The sequence below is a fragment of the Bubalus kerabau genome, chromosome 18 (genome assembly GCF_029407905.1).
Source record: "Bubalus kerabau isolate K-KA32 ecotype Philippines breed swamp buffalo chromosome 18, PCC_UOA_SB_1v2, whole genome shotgun sequence".
NCBI classification, from domain to species: Eukaryota; Metazoa; Chordata; class Mammalia; order Artiodactyla; family Bovidae; genus Bubalus; species Bubalus kerabau.
This window is the reverse complement of record NC_073641.1, coordinates 60,575,487-60,593,856: the sequence shown is the minus strand read 5'-3', so window position 1 is coordinate 60,593,856 and position 18,370 is coordinate 60,575,487. Positions and strand designations below refer to the sequence as shown.

General features: G+C 54.0%; 1 protein-coding gene across 4 annotated transcripts in view; it reads left to right on the top strand.

The window, feature by feature from the left end:
• Positions 1–17,149, top strand: part of TRIO (trio Rho guanine nucleotide exchange factor) — a 363,130-nt gene extending 345,981 nt beyond the window's left edge. For all 4 annotated transcript variants that reach the window (XM_055555138.1, XM_055555137.1, XM_055555139.1 and 1 more), the window contains 9 exons: positions 3,774–4,021; positions 5,793–5,931; positions 6,909–6,936; positions 7,141–7,303; positions 7,585–7,706; positions 8,976–9,054; positions 11,006–11,206; positions 14,137–14,275; positions 14,745–17,149. In XM_055555138.1, coding sequence (XP_055411113.1) covers positions 3,774–4,021; positions 5,793–5,931; positions 6,909–6,936; positions 7,141–7,303; positions 7,585–7,706; positions 8,976–9,054; positions 11,006–11,206; positions 14,137–14,275; positions 14,745–15,293 — 1,668 coding nt within the window. In that variant the 3' untranslated portion in view covers positions 15,294–17,149. The remainder of the gene's footprint in view (positions 1–3,773; positions 4,022–5,792; positions 5,932–6,908; positions 6,937–7,140; positions 7,304–7,584; positions 7,707–8,975; positions 9,055–11,005; positions 11,207–14,136; positions 14,276–14,744) is intronic.
• Positions 17,150–18,370: the final 1,221 nt, after the last annotated feature.

Here is an 18,370-nt window from a genome sequence, read left to right as displayed (position 1 = left end):
CAGGGGACGCCCGCTAACCTGCTCCCGGCAGACGGCGCGCCCCGGGTCTCTACTAACTCGCTCCTTGCTTTGTGTCCGCTAACAACTGGGAACGCAGACCATTAACCTTCCGAATGAATGCAGCATCTCTGAGCTTTTCACATCTTCCGACCAGCCGAGTATCTTGGAACTTCCTATCTCTCTCGCCGCCCCTGCTTTCCTCGCACTTTTTTGTTTTTTTAAAGAGGGGTCCGTGTCCTGCCGTCTACCTCCTGTGTAAACTGAAACCTGCATACACTCTTTAAGCTTTCTACTCATCGCTTGGTTGTGCCCTTTTATGCCTTAAATTAATCTTTGCAGCGTTTTTGACTCATTTGCTGGGAAAAAAAAACAAACTCAAGAAATGTCCAACAGCAGCTCAAAGCAAACTCAGCTGGCACAATGAGGGGAAGGAATCTCTCCAGTGGAAAAGTTTGCCCTTCCCCACCACCACCTGAAAACAAAAACAAAAACAGATGCACACGATTCACTGGAAGAGAGACTGCTTTAAGGGCCTCTGGATGCTGGGCTCTGGCCGGGGGCTGGGTGCGGAGGCTCAGGCAGGCTGGAGTGGGGCGCCAGGCTCTGTCCAGCAGGGGGCGCTGTGGGGCCTCGCCGGTCACTGCGTTCTCAGCCCCAGGGTTGCGGTGGTGGGTCTAACCCCCTCCCGTCCTGCGGCTTCCTCACTGTCCGGTTTCCTACAGGGGCTGATGAATCCGATCCGTAACACCTCCCTAAAGGCATGCGGTGAGGGAATAGAACTGTTCTCATGAGTGTATGTTTGATCCTTTTATAAATTTTTAAATACATTTCCCCTGAAAGGGTCTGTTGTCTCTCTTTATCCAAAAAAAAAAAAAAGAAAGAAAGCTATTTGGCTTTTGCATGTTTCTCTCTTTCCTCTGGACTTTTCATTAATGCCTTGTTGCAGTTGACTTGGCCTTATTCTCTCCTCCAGTTTTTCGTTGTGTATTTTGTTCACCTCAATCTTTCTGTGTAATTGAGAAAGAAATTGAGAAATGGTTCTTTGTACGTTTATTAGCCTTTCAGCCTTACTCTCAAAAAGAAGTGATCAGGGCAGGCATCCTCTGCTGTGGCCATCACCACTGTCCTGGTTGTGGTACCTGAACGTGTCCTGCAAAGTAGCATGGCCCCCCATCCCCTGTTAGTTCTGAAATGCTCGGTATGCAGGTGGGCATCTGAACCAATGTCAGCTGAAGACAAAGATGCAGAGGCCCAGTGATGCGGCACCTAGGTGAATGCTCAGGGTGGAGGCACGGCCTCGTAGCTGAGACAACTCCGAGTCAGCCAGGGAGCAGCCCTTGAGCCCATCCTGACTTGAACGCTTTTCCCCCTGAGCACCTGAGGGGGGCTGTGTTTCAGAAGGAACAGCCTCCCCTGCCCCAGTGCAGGAGCCTGGGCTGGGGTCTGTGTGTCTGCGAGTGCCCACGGTTAGTCCCGCCCAACCCCCGGCTCCCCCCAGGATGCTCGATCTCAACCCAGCACACGTGCTGGCAGGGTTTAGGTTGCAAAAGGTGTCTCTTAGTTCTGCCTCTCGCTGTTTCTAATGTGCTCAGTTAGCTGGAAAAGGAAATTGCCAGTGTTGTAAGCGAATCCAAGCGCCTTACAGAAATGCCCTGGAGGCGTGGGAAGACCACTAGAGGCTTAGCACGGGCGTTTGGAAGCCTCCTCGAGCTATTAAGTCTCCCAGCTGAGAAGAGCTGCCACCGGCCTGCTCCCCACTCCAGCCGTCCCAGCCCCTTGGTGGGTCAGCAGCAGCCTCCTTCCTCCTCCTCTGCTTCTGTGACCCTGTCTGCGGTCACAGCCCAGCAGCTGTGCCTAACCCACAGCCCAGGTCCCTCTTCCTCCTTTAATGCGCACCTTCTAGAAAGTTCTGAGGAGAGCCAGAGTGGAGGGGCTGTGTCAACCCAGACAGTGACTGTGCCAGCCCCTAGACAGGGATGCACGACCTCCCTGCACCCACCCCACCCCCAGGCAGCAATGAAAGGACAAGCCCTGCCTTCCTCTCGGTGGCTGGGTGGCCCCTGTAAATTTCTAAGCTCCACTCTTCAGCGGGTGAGGATCGTGTCTGACAACATTAGCTGAGATAGGTTTTTAAATGCCTAATACTTAGGCTGGTGCATGGGAGGTTTTCAGAAACTACTGAGAGCTATTATGATTGTGGTAGAATGCTCAAATTATGAGACAGAGGCTGGTACCTGCACGACCAAACACGACTCTGCCACAGAATTTGGTTTTTGTTCACATTTTCTAGCAAATGTGGCTTTGTAGCCTCAAAACTATGGGGTGCTGCTATGTAAGTCACGCTAAAGGGATAAAATTGCATAAAGGAGTGTGCAGAGGCCAAGGCCCAACGTGGACAGCGTGGGCATCCCGGAGGGCCGGGAACGGGCGCCGGACTCCTCAGCCGTGATGGCGCCGAGCAGCTGGCCACCCCAGCGTGCGGCCCAGAGCCCTGGAGTTGCCAGCACGCAGGCGCCTTGACGGTGGCCAGCTGTCTGCTCCGGTGTGTCTTCACAGCAGCTCAGTAGCCCAGAGCTGACAGGCATGTGGCAAGTTGCTGAGCGTCGTGTCTACACTGACCCAGGAGCTGCCCCAGGTGTCCAAGAGTCCAGCGGAGGGAAGCATCATCGGAGTCCTGGAAAGCTGTGACCATCCAGACAGCATCCTTGATGGGAGCCTCTGAGAACACACTAGTGCAGCTCCTGACACCGTCTCCACGTCCCAGCTGTTGATAGAAGGCCTTGGACAAGGGTCCGGAGGTCTCAGCTTCTTTCTCCTCCCGTGGAACAAAAGTCACCTGGTAAATGACAGCCTGGGACAAATAGCTTTTGTGTTTCTTCTAGTCTGCAGCGAACACCACTTCAGCTTGTGCGCCTGAGCAGAAGAGAAATTATCTTGTTTAGCTTCTTCAGTCTCACCTCATTGACTGAGTTACTGAACCTTTATTGGGTGCCTGCTGCACGTCAGTCAGTATGATGGATACTGAGACACAGCAGTGCCCCGAAGAGTTTGGGTCCCAATGGAACGCCAAGATATGGGGAAGATAGACTTTCCCACGCCAGGGATGTCCCTGAAACGTGAGTTATGGAGCTATGTCCACTGCTGCTCTGCAATGTTGAACATGCCCAGGACAGCAACATGTCTTCAGGACCCAGGAATCATGCGAGCTCATAGGCGCGCCACCCACCACCGGAAGCATAAAGGAGGCAGAGTAACTCTCCGTGAGAGCAGAGCAGTGGTTGGCTTACTCTCAGTTATCCCACGTTGTTCTTTTAGGAAGGAAAGAGGTGGAAATGACTAAGGATGCAAGCAGCTTGGCACAATTCTGGAACGCGTTCTCAAAGAACACTTCATCTGCAAGTTTTGGAGGCTTTGCCATGATCTGCTCTGTCAGTGAGCTGAAGAGCTTACTCCTTGCAGCTTCTTAATTTAATGCTTTTTAAAACAAGTGTGATGATCACAGTGACATAGACAGAACCCAGCGTGGCATTAACAGGAGGACAAGCCGTCCCTTGAACGGTGTAAGGAAGATGGACCTGAAATAATCAAGCTTCCAAAAGTAAAGTGTTTCGCCATCGCTGTGGTCTTCTTGTCGTTTTAGATTATCCTTACCTTGCTTCTAGAGAAATCTTGATTGTCAGTTACTCGATTGTCAGCACGCGGACGAGCGCTTTGGCGTCCTCAGACCCCCTTTCAGTTCCGCTCTGCCTTTCTGTTCGTCTCTCCCCCTGCAGAGTGAAAGCAGCAGCGGTAGCAACATCTCCACCATGTTGGTGACACACGACTACACGGCAGTGAAGGAGGATGAGATAAACGTCTATCAAGGAGAGGTCGTTCAAATTCTGGCCAGCAATCAACAGAACATGTTTCTGGTGTTCCGAGCCGCCACTGACCAGTGCCCTGCAGCCGAGGGCTGGATTCCGGGCTTCGTCCTGGGGCACACCAGCGCAGTCATCGTGGAGAACCCTGACGGGACTCTCAAGTGAGTAGGGGGCGAGGGGAGGGCTGAGCGCAGAAGAGGCCTTGGGGGCCTGGAAGGGTGATGCCCATTGAGAGAAAGATGTGCTGTGCTCTGCGGAGCAAGTTCAGGTCTAAGCGCCGTGTGGAACCACGTGGGGTGGCGTGCGCCTCTCAGACTTAACTCTGTCGGTGGTGTGGCGACAGTGGAGTTCGGTCACTCAGTCGTGTCCGACTCTTTGCGACCCCACGGACCGCAGCACGCCAGGCTTCCCTGCCCATCACCATCTCCCGGAGCTTGCTCAAACTCAGGTACATTGAGTCAATGATGCCATGCAACCATCTCATCCTCTGTCATCCCCTTCTCCTCCTGCTCTCAATCTTTCCCAGCATCAGAGCCTTCCAATGAGTCGGCTCTTTGCATCAGGTGGCCAGAGTATTGCTTCACCTTCAGCATCAGTCCTTCCAATGAATATTCAGGGTCGATGTCCTTTAGGATGGACTGGTTTGGTCTCCTTATTCTGATGTTTCTTTTAATCTGCATTCACACACACAGATTTTTTAAGCTGCTAGATAGAACATGATGGTATTTGAATTCCCAGAGGTCTTGGGTGGGGGGTGAGGACTTTCCACGGCCCCCTAACATATGCCGGGTGTGCTGGGGCTGCATCAGTGAAGAATCTCGTTCTGTAGCTGCAACTGAAGATCACGGGATGCTGTTACCATCAAGCCTTACATGTACCTGATTACTTCAGGCAGGAAACTTGGAACCAAATTTGCCACATTGAACGTTACTGTAAAGAAGCCTAAATTCAGGTGCTGGTCTCCAACTCTGCTTCCCTGAGTCTCTCTGACGACAGGAGAAGCCAGCCAGGCAGTTTCTGGGAGTGGGAGCTGCACAGAGCTGTGGTTTGTAAGCCTCCAAAGACCAGACTTGCATTGATGGCGGTCACCTTCCCCTCCAAACATGGCTGTACCCCGGCAGCCATGTACCCTGTTCCCAGGCTGGCCAGCATTCCAGCACTGCCCCCAAACCTCTGGGCTCAGCGCCCGCACCCCATGAGACATCCAGGCTTGAGTTCAGCCTATAAAGACCCCATCTCCCACCAGAGTCCCTTGCCCTGTTTTCCCTTGATGCATGGGAATATTTTATTCTAGTACGCCATTGAAGAATCCTATTTTATACTTGGTTTTCTCAAGAATATTACCAGGCCATGTTTTCAGGTTCTCCAGAGAAATAGTTACAATAGGGGGTGTGTGTGGTTGGGGAGTGGTTATCATGAACATAAGGAAACTGACTTACGGATCCTGGTGAGTTCAGATCTGCACTGGGGCCAGCAGAAGACCAGTGGTGCAGGCGGAATGCTGGAGAATTCCTTCTCACTCGGGGAGGCTGGGCTTTTTTCGTCCAGCTCAGGCCTTCAGCTGAGTGGCTGCAGGGCCAACCACACTACAGAGAGCAGATGACTTTGCTCGACCAATTACAGTTTTAATCTCATCCATAAACACCCGGATTAATGTTTGACCAAATATTTAGATCCCTTCAAGATGATGCATAAAATTAGCCATCACAGACATCTTTATAGTTTAATCTTTAAAACTTGATTTACGAAGCTGTTGTTCTTAATCTGTGAGCATCGCAGAAAAGTTTTCTTTAGCAGAGATCACTGCTGCTAAAGGAATCTCAGTCGTCCTATATCCGTATAAGACACTTCTCAGCTTCCCTGATGGTTCCAGGAGTCATTTGCTGAACGCCAGGAAGGCATAATACTAACAACACGTCTTTCTCCCCCTAGGAAGTCAACATCTTGGCACACAGCACTCCGCTTAAGGAAAAAATCTGAGAAAAAAGATAAAGACGGCAAACGGGAAGGCAAGTTAGAGAACGGTTACCGGAAGTCTCGGGAAGGACTGAGCAACAAGGTATCTGTGAAGGTGAGCACGGCATCGCCAGGAGCCTGTGCACCTCAGGAGCGATAGGGGCTGGCCCCCGCCCGGGAGGAGGCACGGACCTGGTGCCCAGCCTTGCCCAGCAGCGACCCGCCTCCCTCTGCCCTGTGAGCAGACCCAAGGGGCTTTGTAGGGGGCTCATGGGGATGGAGTGGCACAGGTACGCTTAGGTGTTCTGAGGAACCAAGTGCATGGGTGTGCACCTCAGTGGGCATATGCCTGGCACAGGAAGAACGCTGCTGTGTTCCCAGTGAAGTGTGAGTCCTTCAGTCACATCTGACTCTCTGCGACCGCATGGACTGTAGCCCACCAGGCTCCTCTGTCCATGGGATTCTCCAGGCAGAAATACTGGAGTGGGTTGCTGCTTCCTCCTCCAGGGAAGTCTCCCCAGCCCAGAGATGGAACCCGGTCTCCCACATTGCAGGCAGATTCTTTACCACGTGAGCCTCCAGGGAGACAGATTCTGGATCCTCAGAAGCAGATCAGAGCACAGGGCGGCTGTGGCCCAGACCAGTGTTCACTAGCTGCAGTGAATTCCCTCGGCGGGTGCTCCAGCCCACGTGACTCCTGTAATCAGATCGCCTTAAATCTGTGCGGGTTTTGCCTGGAGAGCAAGGCAGCTTCTCCTGAGGGGAATTTGAGGCCCCAGCTCCGAGCTGTGCCTGTTCTACAGAAGGAGGGGGTCCAGGGACCCACAGAACTCAGCCCATAGGATGGGAAGAGGGAGCATCTCTGAGTTTTTGGTGTTTGTGAGTAGGAAGAAAAAACTACATTTGGGTGACACGAAGCTTCCCAGTGCATTCAAAGGCAGTGGGAGTGTGGTCGATTTTGACTGATGCCAAGGCAAGCCACATCGTGTTTCCTCTTATCTTTCAAAAATAACTGCAACCCTGGAATGAAAGCAACATATCTCAAAATAGCTCATGTAACTGGTTAATAACCGTGTGATTTTTCCATTTCAGCTTCTCAATCCCAACTACATATATGACGGTGAGTCCTGTTCTTTTTCTTCTGGTGTTACAGAGCATAGGTCTGGGGAGCATTTGGGGACACTCGAGTTTATCCTGTGGACCCAGGTTTTCTGTGGAGCTCTGGGCCTGGGCAACATCTCAGGCCTAGAGGTTTGTTGGGGGAGGTTGGTGGGCCCCGGGCCAGGGCTAGGCATCTGGCCTCACTGACTCCTTTCTCACACAGTTCCCCCAGAATTCGTCATTCCCTTGAGTGAGGTCACGTGTGAGGCAGGTGAGACCGTTGTTCTTCGATGTCGGGTTTGTGGCCGCCCCAAGGCCTCCATCACCTGGAAGGGCCCTGAACACAACACCTTGAACAACGACGGTCACTACAGCATCTCCTACAGGTGAGGGAGGCCCCCTCGGGGTCCGTGTGTCTGGCAGTGAGCATGACCTCGTTCCACCGGGACCCCCACAGTCAATTCCCTGGTTCACCTCGGCCCTGGGATGCCTCCCTTGAGGGGACGTGATGTCCCTGGGTGGGCAGCTAGGGTTGGAATCCCACTTGAAATTGCCCATCAGCACTGAAACTCCTTGCTTCCTGTGACACCACAGGAGAGAGGTTGAGGGGCTGGCGTGGGGGTGGGGGCAAGCCTTTGTGAACGCCCTGGGCCCTCCCCTGCTGCAGCGACTTGGGAGAGGCCGCTCTGAAGATCGTAGGTGTGACCACCGAGGACGACGGCATCTACACATGCATCGCGGTGAACGACATGGGGTCAGCCTCATCTTCAGCCAGCCTGAGGGTTCTAGGTGAGCTGTACCCCGAGCCCCCCTGCACAGCTGACGTGTCCTGAAAGGCATGACAAGTCACCCTGGGGCTGCAAGGAGCCAGCCAGCCTCTGGGAGGGTGACCGCAGACAGGGGGGCACTCAGCAAAGGCTTCTGTCCACAGCCACTGAGCTCGTGAGCCTCTGATGCCAGCCTCCAGGTGGGATCAAGGTGTTCTGTGCTCTTATAACTCAATCTCATCTCCAACTTCTCCCCTGTCCGAGTGTCCAGTTGATGCTTTGACTCTAAGAGGACCTATTCTGAGTTGGTCTCATGCAGAATGAAAAGAAAGGAAAGAGGGGAGTGTGGGTGAGCCCTGTGCAGGCTCTGTGTGCATCCTAGACCCTACAGGCCTGCCAGAGGGTATGTCCTCCCAGCCCTGAGCACAAGGCGACCCTGATCGGACTAACACACTCCCAGAAAGGCCTGATCTCGTTCCTCTGCTCAAGTCTGAATTGCTGGAGGCAGAACCCGTATCTTAGGTCTTTTAGAATTTTTGTTGCACTTCATGTATGTAGATGCTTAGTGAGCAACCCCATACAGCCCAATTCCCAGCTGCCGTTTCACAGGAGGCCGCCGTGCAATGCAGGGCTGCTGAGGTTTCTCTTGGGTCCTCCAGCCACACCAGCTATAGGCAGCTGCTTCCAGGAGTGAAAATTAAAGAATTAAATAAATTTTTTAAAAACTAAGAATAAATAGAAGAGCTCCAAGGTGAATTGAGCCCAGGAGTGCTCTGTGTGTAGACAGTACGTAAAATGATCTTAGAACTTTTATCCCCTGTATCTTAACCGCATACATTTAACCTAAAGTCAGAGAAAGGAGGGGTTGTGTTTTCAGGTCACAGCATAAGAAAGAAAGGAAGGAAAAAAACCTTAAGAATAAGCGGTGTTCTGATTTTTAAAAGGTGTCATAGAGATTATACAGGTGATTTTTTTTTTATAAGTCATTAGCACAAGGGAGTTTGGAGAGACAGAAGACTATTTATTGCAATAGGCTTACAGAAATGCAAATGGAAAGATAATGGAAAAGCAATCGTGTGTTTATTTCCATCACTTAAAGCCGTCTTTGTCTCAAACCAAGTCCCAGCACACACGCAGCGTGGACCTTATCCTTCTGACCCGTCTCCGTACCCTCCAGCCTCAGTTCAGACCCTTAGCAGCCCCTCCGGTCGCCGCGTTGAACGCAGGGCTCCAGTCTCCGCCCAAGAGGCGTCCAGCTCACCAGGCTCAGGGAGATGCTCCTCTCTTGCAGGTCCAGGGAGTGATGGCATCGTGGTGACCTGGAAGGACAACTTTGACTGCTTCTACAGCGAGGTGGCTGAGCTCGGCAGGTATGGCAGCACACCTGGGGCCCTCCCAAGCCAGTGGCACGAGAGACAGAGCGCCGTAGGAGCACAGAGAGAGTTGGCACGTTCTGCCAGCAGTTGGAAGTTAGGCGTTTTACATCTGGAATGTAACCGTTAACTGCCTTTCAATATTAAACTCTGAGAAAGTAAGAGGACAGGTCCAGTGCAGGCACCCAGCAAGAGTTAAGGTTTCTTACCATGAGCCGTCCAGTGACGTGATGGAGTCGCTCCAGCTCTGCGTCCAGGGCGGCACTGGCTACGCCCCGTCCTCTGGGGAATCCTGGGGAGAGTCGCTCAGACTCTTTCTGACGGGACGTAGTTCGTGGAATCCCATTGAGGGAGGCTGAAACTGCCCTTCAGGTCTCGGCGGTGCCTGGAGATTTATAGCACGAACCAAGAGGGGGCTTTGACCCAGAGGGGTGTTTCTCTGCAGATGGCAGCCAGGGCTTGGGCTGGCAGGATGTCATGTGACAGGAGGGGGTCGGAAGCATGACCGCCCAGCTTGTCCCTTTTTAAAAGCTTCCCGGGAAGCCTCCCAGCAGCCGGGGGTGCACCCCAGGGGCCTTTCCTGGGTGTATCCCTGGAGTGGCCAGCTGCAGGGGTCTGTGCGCCAGCCTGTGTGGATCAGCCCGATGTGTCGGTCAGTCGTCCGTCATGCCCGTCAGTCCTCTGTCGCCACACGAGGCTCACCCCTGCTGTTCAGAGCAGCAACATATCACTTCATGCCCCTGACAAGGCAGTTACTCCCTTGGTCCCTCCTGGGCTCGGTCACCCGGCCACCCATGTGTCTGTGGCCTCTCTGCACATAGACGTCCACCCCAGGCTTCCTGGTGTGATGGCAGAGCATCCCAGGAGCCAGAAGCAGGAGCTACAGCCTCTCAGAGCCCAACAGCAGCGCTCTCTCCATAGTCTATGGATGGAGCCAGCCACCTGCCAGCTCAGATTCAAGGGAGGAGAAGAGACTCCACCTGTCCCTGGGAGGGGGCTTCCTGGATGGCGCTGGTGGTACAGAACCTGCCTGCCAATGCAGGAGACGTAAGAGATACAGGTTCAATCCCTGGGTGGGGAAGATCCCTTGAAGAAGGAAATGGCAACCTGCTCCAGTATTCTTGCCTGGAGAATCCCATGGACAGAAGAGCCTGGTGGGCTACAGTCCGTGGGTCGGACATGACTGAAGTGACTAAGCATGGCACGGCACGGTCTGTGGGAGGAGAAGCCCCAAGTAGCATGCCCACCACCCCGTGTGGCGACAGAGGACTGAAAGGCATGACAGACGACTGATCGGCACATCGGGCTGAGCCCCTCCCCAGTCTGTCCCCGGCCACAGTTACATCTGTCCCTCACATTCCCCACCCCGAATCTCATCCCACAAGGGCAGCAAGATCAGACTCGAGGGCCCAGGGTCTTGTTACCTGGATCCCGCCAGGGTGCAGCTGAGGCTTCTCCAGGGTGGCTCATTGGGTGCAGCCCCAGAGACCACAGACTAGACACGAGCGGGTTAGCTGCCCCACACGCAGTTGTAGGACAGACCTGGTGATGGCAGGAGGCACTGCTGGCCAGAGCAGGGGGCGTGGGGGGACAGGAACCCTGACTAGGCCTTCCCACGCTTCTTCACACGGTGCGGAAGGGTCTCCATGAGAGCAGAAGTGGAAGCTGCCTGGGCCGTCATGAGGTTCCTGCTGACAGAGGTCAGAGGGTGGAGAAGACACATGGCCACCTTCTCAGGAGGCGTCTGTCCCCAGGACGGGGAGACACAGAGTCGCAGACGCAGGCAGCTCCCTTCAGGCCGTCCTATGGCTGCAGCCCCTCTGCTGGAGGGGAGAGCAGGGCTGCAGCTGGGGAGGCCATGCGCGTCCAGTCCACCTGGGTTAACGGGGTCTTTTCTCCGTGACCCACTCGGCGCACTCTGAGCGTGATCTTCCCACCTGCTTTCCAGAGGCAGATTCTCTGTCGTAAAGAAATGTGATCAGAAAGGCACCAAACGAGCCGTGGCCACTAAGTTTGTGAACAAGAAGCTGATGAAGCGTGACCAGGTCACCCACGAACTTGGGATCCTGCAGAACCTCCAGCACCCGCTGCTGGTGGGCCTCCTGGACACCTTCGAGACCCCCACCAGCTACGTGCTGGTCCTGGAGATGTGCGTACATGCTCTGCCCACCCTCCCCCTGGACCTCAGCCCCCCGCCCTCCTGACCCCAGCTGCCCTCCCACTGGCCCCCAGGCCCCTCCTCCTGGCCCCCAGCCCCCCTCCCCCTGGACCCCAGCTCCCCCTTCCCCCTAGCCCCCAGGCCCCTCCTCCCCCTGGATCCCAGCTCCCTCTCCCCTGGACCCCAGCCCCCTTCCCCCTGGACCCCAGACCCCCTCCCCATAGACCCCAGCCCCCCCTCCTGACCCACCTCCTCCTGGACACCAGCCCCCCCCTTCCCCTGGACCCTAGCTCCCCCTGGACCCCAGGCCCCTCCTCCTGGACCCCAGCACCCCCCTTCTGGACCACAGCCCCCTTCCCCCTGGCCCCCAGCTCCCCCTCCCCCTGACCACCCCCCACCTTCCCTCCTCCTAACCCCCAGCTCCAACACCAAGCGGTCTTGCTGTTTATTCTCTCAGAAGGATAGGAACTGGGATTTTAGAATTCACAGAACTTCTGAAAATACGTCTCCTATCAGAGTCTATGGTGGAAAGTAGAGCTTTCCACCGATACTAGAGGGAAGTATAGTCTTTGTATGAGCTGCTGATAAGGAGGCGCACACCTAGCATCCAAACACCCCCACCCCGACCCAGGCTCCCGGGGTCTCAGCCAGCCTGGTGATGCCACCGGCTTCCCTCGAGGCCAGACCTCTGCAGACCACACCCCTGCTCATGACCTTAGGCTGCCCTGATCCCGTGTGTCTGCCAGGCTGGGCGAGCCAAGCTGGGGGGCACCTGGAGTGGGCTGACTCAGACCTGCTCCTGTCCGCCGCTTCGGGCTCCCAGCTCAGGCCTGGGGCCTGTCCAGTCCCTTGCAGAGCTTGTCCAGCCCTGCAGAGGGTGCTTAGATGGGAGGGTGAGGTGTGCCTCGCTGAAGAGTGCCGTCTGGAGGGGGTGGGTCCCTGTGACACATAGCGGCCGTGTGTGCTTTCTCGGTAAACACGTGAGTCGTTTAAAGATAAGGAGCGTGGAACTTAAGACCTGGGAGCAGGCGTCCTCGGCCAAGAGCAGCTCTGCCCCCGGGGTTATTCAGCAAAGTCCGCAGACGTCTTGTTGTCATTGCTCGACATCCCACAACACCACAGGACACAGAGACACAGAATCACTGGCCCAAAGTGTCCGTAAAGCCAGGATGGGAGCCCGGCCCCTAGAATGTTCTGGTCTCTCTGAAACACCTCATCGCTGAGCTTTACTTAGATTCCCGTTACTGCTTTTTAGAGGGAGTACACTTCATATACTCGCTTGGGTTTATGGCTTCACTTTCATTGGCCCAAGCAAACCTCTTGCACCGCCTCCTAGTTCCCGAGGCGCTGTGGGAAGCGAGTGTCTCAGAGCTGGCCGGCGGGGCCCTGCTCCTCGCTGGCAGGGCTCCCGCGGGGCCCTGCTCCTGATTTTCCGTTGGTCGTGTTTCCTCACAGACACGCTGCCCTGGGCCCCGGGCCCAGGTCCAGCCTCGGCTCCCCACCCCAACCCCCCAGGAGTCTCCCCGCCCCAGGCTCCCACTAGAACGTCACCATGGGCCTGTTCAGACCCCTCGCTGGCCCCGCAAACCTCTCAGATGGTGGAGGGAGCAGGCCGGCCCTCCCCAGCCTCCCCCAACACCGCGTCCTGGGCAGAGGGCGCGTCAGTGGACCTGGGCCCGTGGCCTCGGCTCCTGGCGAGTCTCAGCTGCCTGAAGGGCTGTTGCAGGGCTCAGGTGGTGTCCGGGTGGAGACCTGGCCCCTGTGGGCCCTCAAAACCTGGGAACATGCCTTCTGGCTGTAGAAGCTTAATGCCTAACAGCCTCTGCTCAGCTACTCCCAGGGAAGACAAAGAGGCCTAGGCTCCTTGTCAGAATCTCCTGCAAACCCTGATTCCGGTTTAAATTTGCAGTGCATTCAGCTGTCATTTCTTTCCACGGGAAAACTAAATGGTTGGGCCTCATCATACTATTAATAGGATTTATTTTCATAACAAGCCACTTACTACCGAAGTTCCTTTGATTACATGTCATTACCAGACATGTAATCATGATCAGCCAATCATGTTAGTTGGCTGATCTTCCTGTAAATTTCTGTGTTGCAAAGAGACAACACAGCTCAGCCCGGTGTTCAGAGAGGCTGGAACCAGACCACCTCCTTGCCGTTCCAGTCTCCTTTATGAGCTGTGTGACTTCGGGGAAGTTAATGCCTTCCCTGTGCCTCAGTTTCCTCATCTGTATAAAAGAGGGACAATAAAACACTCTTCCCAGAGAGCTTTCGTGAGGACTAAGCGAATGATAGAAAGCATTTAGTCCCTGGCACAGGGCAACTCTGTATAAGGGTTCTTTAAAGTTAAAAGTAATTTCACAGTAGGCAGACTCTGAGTCCAACGTGAAGCCCACTTTATTTATATTCTCTCATTTAGCCGTCACATCCCCCATTTTACAGTTGACAAGACTGAGGCTGGGGAGATAGTCTCACGTTATTCCCTCCCCAGCAGAGTGCTTACTGTGTGCCAGGCAGTCGCCCAGGTCATGTGCTCAGATCCAGGGAGCAGGTCTGAGTCCAGCCTACTGGGGTGTGGTGGGCAGAGGGGCCTGGGTGCGCCCGTCTGCTGGGGTGGGGTGAGCAGGGGGGCCTGGGTGCACCCGTCTGCTGGGGTGGGGTGTGCAGGGGGGCCTGGGTGCGCCCGTCTCTGCTACCAGCTCCCTCTGTGGGTTCCGGGTGCTTTGCTCCCCACTCGCCTCCATGATTAGGTTAAGAAGGCATCACCCTGTTGATCCTGTGCTGCCTCCGGGTAGAGGTGTGGTCCCCAAGCGTTGCGTGGACATTGACAGTGGGGTGTGGAGGTGACATGTGCGTCGTGGTCGCTCTAAAGTGACCAACTGACCCCATAACGCGGCCGCACACCCCTCCCTCTGCAGGGCCGACCAGGGACGGCTCCTGGACTGCGTGGTGCGGTGGGGGAACCTCACGGAGGGGAAGATCCGGGCGTACCTGGGGGAGGTTCTGGAAGCCGTGCGATACCTTCACAACTGCAGGATAGCGCATCTGGACCTAAAGGTGAGCGGGGCCCCAGGGACGGGAACGCCGGGCGACCTCAGCGCATCCATGTGGGACATGACGCCTGCTCCTGGGCCCTCCTCTGAACCTGGGCCAGGAGCCCCCGGGGACTGGGAGAGACACAGGGGGTGGGAGACGGGAATGCGGATGTCTAATCTCTGCTCTAGAGTTGGCTTTTCAGTAATGTAAACAAACCGGAACATAGTAGACAAGCGTGAGATCTGCAGGTAGTTCATAGACTTCCTGGGGCAGGACCGGGGTGGGGTGACGGAGGCAGGAGGTGCAGTGTTGCAGCGATGCCAGGGAGGAGAGTGAATCCCAGGCTCGTACCGCGGCGGCCCTCGGAAGTTCCAGACCGGAACGAGTCTGTTTCCCACGTGAACAGTCGACCTTGTAGATTCCTGGAGAGCTCCAGCCCAAGAGTGGGGTGGCGGGAGTCCCCTGACGGCTGTTTTGTCCTGTCTCCCAGCCTGAGAACATCCTCGTGGATCAGAGCTCAGCCAAGCCGACCATCAAGCTGGCTGACTTCGGAGATGCCGTCCAACTCAACACGACCTACCACATCCACCCATTGCTGGGGAACCCCGAGTTCGCGGCCCCTGAGATCATCCTGGGGAACCCGGTCTCCCTGACCTCAGACACGTGGAGCGTGGGCGTGCTGGCCTACGTGCTTCTCAGCGGCGTGTCCCCCTTCCTGGACGACAGCGTGGAAGAGACCTGCCTCAACATTTGCCGCCTGGACTTCAGCTTCCCAGAGGACTACTTCCAAGGAGTGAGCCAGAGGGCCAAGGACTTCGTGTGCTTCCTACTGCACGAGGACCCCGCCAAGCGCCCCTCGGCTGCGTCGGCCCTCCAGGAGCGGTGGCTGCAGGCGGGCCACGGCCACGGCAAAGGCGCGGGCGTCCTCGACACGTCCAGACTGACCTCCTTCATTGAGCGGCGCAAACACCAGAACGACGTTCGACCTATCCGTAGCATGAAAAACTTCTTACAGAGCAGGCTTCTGCCTCGAGTTTGACCTGTCTTGAAGTCCTTTCTCATTCTCTTTCACCTGCCAATCAGCCGTTAAGTCTGACTTTTTTTTTTTTTTGGAAGAGAAAACAACAAACCGACGACAGCGTAAGCAGTCCGCTGCCCGATCGTCCCGTCGTGTGGCACCGCGTGCATTCCCGAGCGAGCCGTGCTCTGCAGCTGCCTGGCACTCGGGCCACAAGCCCTGCGGGGTGTGGGGGGGTGGAGGCTTTCTGGAACACTCTGCAAGAGCGGAGACAGCATTGCTGAGTCACAGTCTTTTATTCAGGTTTCTGCAAAAAAAAAAAAAAAATTTAAAAATAAAAAGAAACTTTTTTAAACGAACACGAATAGCATTTTGCAAATTGAAAACATTTTCCAGGATTTATTCAAGGAAACAAATGCCTATGTTCAACCACTGGTGTTAACGAACAAAACAAGATACTGGACACCTCTGGGGAAGAACCCCCCCACCCTACCCCCAGCGGCGGCCTCGTCCAACTCGGGGGTCCCCCTGGCTCTGAGCTTTTTCCAGCTGCCCTGTCTGTGTGCCTCTCGCCAGGACGCCAGACTGGGCTTCTGAAATGTGCATTCAACCTCAAACTTTTGCATAAAAATAGAATGAATCGTTTTGCTCTGATGAAATGTAGGCCTTACTTGTACATAAGACTGGTCCTGCCTTCGGTCTGTCCTTTCCCCTCACCCCTGCCTTCCCAGCCACCGCCCAGGGCTTCCTTTAGGAGGGGTCCAAGGGGTCTGCCCATCCGCGAGGAGGTCAGGTTGGGTCCTGCCCTGCTATCCCCTCCCCGGCCCCCACGTCCCACCCCCTAAGCCGTCAATCAGATTGTTGAGCAGTATACAGTCAGATGAAAATACTGTAAATGCGCTCATTGGGGTTTGTTTTTTTGTTTGGTTTTTTTTTTGGTTTTATTTCATATCATGTGCAATGTTGTGGCTTTAACATTTTATGCAACTATTTATGAAGACCTCTGTTGTACCTGTAATAAATATATAGAAAAAGCACATATTCGTACAGTGAGATTTATGGTTTTTGTGCGTGTGTCGGGGGCGGGGTGGGGGGTGGGGTTCGTAGCCCTGTGCCATCGGTTCAAGGAGACAACTCTTGGTGAAATTTGTCAGTTTTGAGGACTGTAAAAAGTGATTTCATACTCTGAATATAAAACTGGATAATAGGGTAATGTTTTAAATTTTATTATTCTATTATTCAGAATGCCAAAGTATTATTTTTTTTTCCCAAAATCAGTCTGGACATTTCCTACTTTTTAGACTTTTTGACATTCAACTTTCTGTACAAAAATTGGCTGGATTTTGAGCTTTTGGTAAGAAATAAAAGCCAATTAGGCACCAGCCGCCTTGAGGCTGGCTTTGATGTCTGTGGCACTGTAGTGTGGGCGGCCCTCAACGAAAGACGCTGGGTTTCTGGGCACGCTTGAATTTTTCTGGATGTCTTTTTATCTTTGTTGTGTGAAATACACTTAAAAGACCAGCCCGCTTCCCAAGCCAGCCAGACACCTGGGTCTTCAGCCATAAACTGGCATAGTTCAAGCTTTGCAGCTTCCAGTGTATTTTTATTTATTCTTTTGTTGAATTTTCGTTTGTTTGTTCCTTGTAAAATTGTACAGAAACTTTTTAAAAGAAATTGGATTCAAAACTGGATGTGTATTCGTAACCTCACAACTTTTATTTGTGTATTGTTTCTTTTTATTATTTCAGTTAAAATTTTACATTATTTTGCATGTATATTTCTTTGTACAGAGACCTTACATGTTTACACAGTATGATGTGATGTAAATATTTTATTTTGCCATCAGTTATTTTAAAAAATTAAACATATTTGCCTGATGTTTGTGTTAGAGCTTTTCTTTGAATTGGTCACTGTTGAATCAAAAAGAGATGGATGAGGGAAACCCTGAAGGGAAGGCCTCTGCTGAGTCAGGAGTGGGCGTGGGGAGAAAAGTACTCTGGATTAGGAACCCACTTGTAGGCCACATCCAGAAAGGGGTGTCTGGTGAGGCTCCTGCAGAGTGGTTCACAGCCCACACTCAGAAGAGACCTGCCTGTAACCCAGAACATCAGCTGACTGTTTACGGAGAAGCTGTGCCTGTCCTGGTTAGAGTAACTAAGACACCCCTGGTTCTTAATGAACACAGAATCCGAGCAAAGGAAAAAGCTGTTACATACTGGCCACAGAAAGCAAAACTAACATTCAGATGAATTTAAGAACTTGAAGGGCTTCCCAGGTGGCACCAGTGGTAGAGAAACCGTCTGCAGATGCAGGAGACTTAAGGGACACGGGTTTGATCCCTGGGTCAGGAAGATCCCCTGGAGGAGGGCACGGCAACCCACTCCAGCATTCTTGACTGGAGAATCCCATGGACAGAGGAGCCTGGCGGGCTACAAAGTCCACGGGGTCACAGAAAGTCGGACATGACTGTAGTCACTCAGCACATGCACAAGGACTTGAAACACTTAGGTTCAAGCACCTGAGTTAGGAGCAAGCCCAAGAATCCGTGTCTGCAAAGACTCCCCAGTGGTGGCTTCTGCCTGCCCCTGACATCAGTCATCTTTCCTGATCATCTCTATCATCTCTCTTGCTTTGATTCCTTTCTGCTGCCTTTTTGAATCGTTCCCCCTGCGATGGTGACTTCTTCCTTGGCACACTAAAAAGGTTTTACTTTGCATCTGTTTGCTAAAATCCTGGAGTTAAGACGATGTGTGAGAAGATGACACTTGGGCACGGGGAACTGGCTCTCCCAGAGGTGTGTGTGCTTCCTCCTGGGTTCCCGGGGCCAGTAACGTTCTGTGGGCTCCGGAGGACGGAAACGCAGGGTCAGTTCTGACACTCAGCTCGGTGTCAGGCCCTGGCGGGAGTCCTGTGGCCACCACGGGCCGCCACAGCAACAGAAGGGAGGCTGGACTCTGCTGTTTTCCAGTCGGACACCTGCTGGAGGAAGTAGTCATGCCTGTGAGTTAGCAAACCGCACCAGGGAGGCGTGGCCCGTCGTGATCACTACCTAGATTTCTCAAATAGCAAGGTGTTATTCTGCCTGATGCAAAGAGCCA